At 43.5% G+C, this 6,737-nt stretch overlaps 1 protein-coding gene across 1 annotated transcript; it reads right to left on the bottom strand.

Moving 5' to 3' along the window:
• Positions 1-4,872: 4,872 nt before the first annotated feature.
• Positions 4,873-5,796, bottom strand: LOC104270854 (uncharacterized protein CXorf21 homolog). The gene has a single exon (XM_009865334.1). The coding sequence runs from the start codon at positions 5,794-5,796 to the stop codon at positions 4,873-4,875; it is 924 nt and encodes a 307-aa protein (XP_009863636.1).
• Positions 5,797-6,737: the final 941 nt, after the last annotated feature.

Raw genomic sequence — 6,737 nt, forward strand, 5'->3', positions numbered from 1 at the left:
CTGCTGACCCCATGTGCCCCCCTCCGGGAGCCCAGGTAAGAGCATCCATCAAATTAAACATCAGTGACTTCATTCAAAAATCTGACTTTAACAAGAATTTGAATAAGATGACAGCGAGGAAATTCGATATTAATGAGTAGAGAAGAATAAACCAAAAGAACAAGAGTTCTTTTTGCCCCCCGCTCCCTCTCATCACCAGGGTGCTGCAGGGGATGTATACGATGCCAAATCAAGTTTTGTGGTTCACAGCTTCACATGTGGGCAACTGGAAAAACACAGATTTATCACTGATGGCTTTACCTCACCTAAATGAAGAACTCCACAACTAGTTCCCCCATATGAATACCAGGAAGATCTAAAAGACCCACATTCTCCTTGCCTTGCACCATAGAACTCCCGTATAGTTCAAAGTTCCATTCTGTATGGAAACTTCCATGGAAATACAATATTTCCAGTAGAAATTTAATTTCCAACAGAAATTCCCACGTAAGTTCTACGTGGAACTCCACCGAACGGAAATTGGTAACTCCCATCAGGCAGCCACCCGACCGTGCTACAGCTTTATGTTTAACAGCTGCCTAATTAACATGGACTTAAAGAATTCCTATAGGCTGAGCACTGTTTTAGTCATTTTGGCACTGCCTTCTGCAGGGATTCTGCTTTTGTCAATAACAGCTTGAGCGCTTGGAGCAATCACTGGAATGACCTGTGAACTAAACAGCCTTTAATATTTTTCATTATCCTGATAAGGGGAGAAGCCTGGAACTGTGGCCTCAATACAGCAGCTAATACTTCTCATTTTTGGTAATCTAAACCCCACTTTTCTGATTTAAACTCTAAACTTTTGATTCTCAGAGACACATCCAAAACTCACACAACAGCAGATTCATATTCAAGCAGCGGTGTGAGATTTCTTCCATTAAATAATACTTTTAATATTCACAACTTTTCATACGATCAAAGTAAAGCCCTTAAAGCTGGGTAGGAAAATCTCCAGGTCATGCTGCTGGTCAGTCTAAGAGACCCAGAGGCTGAGTCAACTACGACATCAAAGTTATTTCTCATTAATTAGGCACCCAAACCAACAGGACTTCCAAGGATCCTTCAAGCCCTGCTCACCAGAGCACAGCTGAAGATTTTTCCTGCTCTGGCCTCGAGCATTACATACAACAAAACCAGGGGGTATTTCACAGTGCAAAGAACAAATTCCTGGAGGAACCTGCCCTTGTAGGATGAGCATGGGTCATGCCCATGGGTCACGTCAACATTTTCAGCTGTGGTCCCTGTGGCTGCTGAGAAGGGCAAGAGATATCAGCTGCTGCTTCTCCATCGCTGCTCTCCCTCACACTCACACACAGCTGCAGGGGAGGATGGAAGAAATTCTTCTCATTCACCATCTTCTACCAGTTTACTCAACTCTTCCTGTCCCCTGACCAAACTGCTGACCACCCGCGGGGAAAATACACAAGCCCGGACAAACCAAGCGCTGAATATGACTGTTGTCGTGGCGCGCGGTCACGATAGTTGCGTAATCTCAAAATAAAGCAAAAGCCGAGGAGGAAAACAAACCCCAGGAATCAGCATGATTACAGCAGGCCAACAGCAGTGGCATCCGCTTTAAGCTTCTGGCTGGAAATAGAATCATGGAACGGTTTGTGTCAGAGGGGACTTGAAAGGTCTTTTGGGTAGATGATACCAGGTCCTCTTCTCTTATCCACCCGTGCTGTAACCCCATCGTAGAAGGCCACCAAATTTGTCAGGCGTGATTTGCCCACACGCTGGTCCCACGTACCGCGGCACCCTGCAGGAAAGGAGTGGTGGTTTTTACTTTATAATCCAACTAACAGGAAAGACGGTTAAATGAACTATGTTAATTTAAAACTCCAAGCCCAGATTTTTTTGAAAACAGTTTGCAGTTACGCTCTCTGTTGCATTAAGTTCACAAATGTTATTTCATTTGGAATAAAGCATTAGTATAGTTTACATACACAAAATAAGAGGGGGCACGAGTCTGGGGGTTCGCTCACTCTTCCTTGTTAGCTTTTGTTACATCTCAGCTTAGTGCTTAATTATGGAAACATCAACTTCATATGGTTGAGCAACAGACAGAGCAAGTGAATAAATGGTCAGTGTGTCTTAAAAACTTGGCGCTGGAAAGCAGAAGTGTGCAGCTGCTACAGATGGGGAATGAGAGCGAAAAAATAACAGAGTATATTAAGAAATCACATTATTGCACAAAACAAGAATTTTTCCGAGGAGCATCAAGGACTCCTAAATATTAAGTCAGAGGTCACACGTCAGCAGCGTTCCGTGGGTACTTCTGTCACAGGGAACTGGAAGCATTTGCTGTGCCTCAGAACTCAGGAAGCCCCTGTGGGGTTTCCTACAGCTGGGGATGGTAGGACCGGAGAGTTTGCAGAAAAGCCTAACACAAAAGCACAAAAAGCGAATTACAGGCACACTGTGCCACTTAGTGTGAAGTGAAGAACTTGAGCTCCAATGCATAAAACTCCATGCTCACAGCAAAACCAGTGTTTCCAGTCCTGTGCAGAGCAGAGGGCAGTTAGAGCTAGCAGCCCCCTGCGGGGTTAATTCAGCTGCAGGGACACCACGTAGGTTGACTTGCCAGCCCCGTTTGTGGATGGAGCAGAGTTTCACAGAGTTCAGAGCCGTGTATTTCAAATTTACATAACTGGAGCTCTATTTAGGAAAGATGCTGTTCCCACCTACCCTCCAGGAGAAGCAGCCTTAACAAGACACAGAAAATCCCTGTGAGCCTTCGCATTTCTTCCGCAGTTGGTTTGAAAGCCACAGTTCTCCCAGTCTCCTGCAGTTATGGTTCACCAGGTGAAGGTCCTCAGCCCCTGGCTCATCCGTCATTCAGCACTGGAACACCGGCGAGGCCCCAGGAAAAGCAGCACAACACCAGGCTGTTTCCAAGAAACAGCAATTTAAGGAGATCCTAACAACAGAGCCAACTTTTCTCCCTGAAAGATAGCCCCAAAAAAGCATCCCAAGTGAAATAAAGTCCCGATAGACATAGTCCACAGAAAGAGAGCATCCCACAGTGGCAGATGTTATTCTCTACACCAGGCATTCGCAGGTATCAGTTAACTGGGTGGGCTCACCTGAGGAGTCCGGTTTTCTCCAGGGTCCTGGTACCTGAGGAGCATTTCTCTGTCGGAACACGGAACGAGAACTGGCAAGAATTCCCTGCTACCACTTCCCCAATTCCAGTTTTTTCTGGCACACAGATTAAACAAAAAGGCATCTGAAAAGGATAAAAATCTTATGACAGGGAAGTTTTGTAGTTCCATTTGCATCCTCCTCAAGAAGCCCCGTGCCACGAACATGCAGTCTTTGCAGATACAGGTTATTAAAGGCCCAGCCCACCTTCCTTCCGCAAATTTCTATTTTCACTTTGGCTCAAACAGGCCACTTCACCTCCAAGCCCCACCATACAGCTTCTGCTGCAGTAAATGCAACTCATCAATAAGCTAAATTACTTGAATTAAGAGCTTCAAGGCAGATCTTCCCGATGTTCTGAGGCATTCTTTCGAGCCTACAGGTATTTTCATTATAAATGCCAGCTCAGACTTTGAGTTGTTGGGCTTTTTCAAGATGCAAAACACAATAAAATGCAAAAAAACCCCAAAGAGACCCAACAAACAACTTTGATCTTTTCAAAGGACTGATGAGATGTCAAGGGCCCTGATTTACAAACACAAAACAGTTTGCATTTGATGTATTATTACTGAGAGATCACAAGCTCCTTCACATTCTCTTAGAGAGCTGACAAAGATTTTAGGTCCAGATGCATAAAGTGCATTTTTTTAAGAGATGATATAAACACAGTTCATTGCTAGATTTTTGGATTTTATTTGCAAACTCAGAACCTCAGGAGCATCAAGCCACACTCACCTGTGGTGCAAGCCAAGAGGGTTCCTTACTAGACCAGGTAACATTCTCTCTCACTTTACGAAGGTGACAGGATTAATGGCCAGCTGAAATATTACCTTTTCAGGAAGGTTGCAGTAATCTCAGCCCACCGAGGCTGCAGGTGCTTCATTTCCAAGGTAATAAAAGGCAGAGTTCCCTTTACTAAAAATACAGATGGAATATAAAATAGTAACACACTCACAGAAAGCCGAGGAGGTTACATCAGAGAGGGAAGATTTATTTAAGAGGAAAACGGTTTTTTTTACAGAAATGATCGAGATTGAGATAGTATTTCAACTCCTTCACCTAGATTTTCACTGTACCGTACTCCAGCTATGCAGCACAAACACACATACACTGTATCTTCATTCACATTTCACATCAATCCATTTCCTATGCACGACAACATATACAAAATAAAGAGAGTTCTCAACCTGCTGTCAAGAATTTCAAACCAAAGATATTTTTTTCAGTCACCAATCAAGATTTGCAGAAGCAAAACTTGAACCCAAGTGTCTAAAACTTGGGCTTCAATTCTACAGCCCAATGCAAAGTGCAGCAGCGACAATTTGACTCTTAATTACTCTCCAGGTAGATCAGTCTCTGAGCAAAATTTTACCCGCACACACCTTGACTTATTTTTCTGGCAGGACTAAGACCAGTGGTACAAGAGCACCATCACTTGTACAGCCAGAGTTTTGGAGAAGGAGATATACATTACGGAAATATGGTTGATGAGCATTTTTTAAATTTATTTCAAATTCTACATTAGAAAAAAAAAAAAAGAACACAGCAATCTTTACTTCCTCTGCTAACAAAATACAGTTTAAGCCTTAAAATATTTATCGGAAGAAGTCTGTAGTGTGCACATATTTTCATTTCCCAAACTAATCCTTAGGGAATCATATTCACCTCTCCAGCTCAGTAGATCAGTCATGATGTAAACTGCACCCTGCAGCTCTTTTTCCTGCATGCTGGGTTTGAGATTTGTAAGTCCGGAGTACTTAACTCTGAGCTACTCCTGTTGGCGGTGTTGCACGAACTAAATAAAGCCAAGGAGCGCAAGAGCACTTCTCTGGCCTTTAATGTTTCTATCTTCTGCTCCTGCGATATCTGAAAGCTGATCTGATTCAGGTTATTCCTGATGAAGCTGCAAGCGAGGAGGTTCGTTACAGAACCGCACCTGGCCAAGCTTTCTTCAAAAAACTGTTTATAGAACTCCGCCACTTTTGTTTCCATGTACTTGTTGAGCATGGAGTTCGAAAGAGGCTCCTCACCGAGCACGATGCTCCTTTCTCCAGACTCATCTCCAGGCAGGGACTTCACACTTGGCTTTTCGGGATGCTCGCACAGAGGAGACTGACCTAGAGGAATATCTACGGAGAGTAGAACGGGGCCGTCGTGGGGTTCATCCCACACGTGGTCTAGAACACAACCTGAGTCGCAAGTGTGGGCGCCCACACGGTCACCCCCAATATGTAGGTCCGGATAGTTTTGATAAATGCTGTTCCATGACCAGGATGTGTACAAATCCACCTGCTCGGGATGCTGGTCTCTTTTGGGGATATGTAGAGCCGGTGACACAATCCCTTTCAGAAGCTTTTTCTGATCTTTTGCAGGTACCTCTTCTATGGATCTCCATCGCGAACTGCTCCAGTGTTCTGGTTTGCTACTTCTAGCTGCAATCTCATCCTGCTTCTCCTGTCCACCAGCAAAGCCTTTAATTTTAGGGTTGTCTACAAGTTTCTGTGTCCAGATGCCTTCTTTATCCTTTCCGGATGCACAAGACTTGTGAGGCCTTTCCTGATGACAGCTTTCTTTATACGTGAGCCTCATTAAGATGCCTTCTGCCAACATGATGACAAGTGTGAGGAACAGCCTGATCACCAGAGTTCCATGTAGTCCTGTGAGCAAAAGAAAGACAGGTAGAGTACCTCTAACTCATTAGGACACGGAAGAGCAATGATAAAAAGGATTTTTCATAAAGACTGTGATTTCTTTTATTTATCTTCAGTAAAGCGTATGCTTGTCTACAATGTCAACCTCTACATCACATCAACAAAAATTATTCTGAAGCTACATAGAGGGCATTAACCAGGCTCTTCATCTTAATACGACGTCTGTTCCCAGTTCTCTCTTCTGCACTGTGGCTAGTTCAGACAGATCATCCTGAGGAGCTGTAAAAACCTGCAAAATTACTTTGTCTCTATCACTACCATGACCTGCAAGACAACATTTTCTATTGAAAGACAACAATTTCTAAGAGCTAAAAAAAGTGAAAGAGGATGAAAATCAATATCAAATTCAGACTTGGAGGTTGATTCTCGACTGGCCTGAGCCCTCCTGTGAGGTGCCAGGAACTCCCAAAGATGCTGAGAGCTTTTCAAGTATCATAGAAGTGCATCCAAAAATGTGGTTCACATATACAAATGTTTTAGAGTCCCTCTTACTGGTGATTTAAAAAGCTGTAGTTAAGTTTGTCTTCCCCAAAAATGATGAGTCACGTATTTATAAGCTCCACAGTTTTACTAAATGCACATGAATAACCAAAACCTCGCCAATACGTCTCAAAATAATCTCTTACATTTAACGATTCTTAATCATTCCTTTTCAAATCACCTCCTGTTCAAATCGACTGGGTTGTCTCTCTTTAGAGCAGAGTACTTTTCACTACGGGAAAAGCTGGCACGCTGTTTGAAATACACCCCAAATTCTACATAAAGAATGGACAACTAAGGCTTGATACTTCTCCCAGTGCCATCACTTTAAAACCAGTAGTAACCCCACGCAAGGCTCTC

This window comes from Apaloderma vittatum, unplaced genomic scaffold (genome assembly GCF_000703405.1).
Source record: "Apaloderma vittatum isolate BGI_N311 unplaced genomic scaffold, ASM70340v1 scaffold11732, whole genome shotgun sequence".
Classification (NCBI taxonomy): domain Eukaryota; kingdom Metazoa; phylum Chordata; class Aves; order Trogoniformes; family Trogonidae; genus Apaloderma; species Apaloderma vittatum.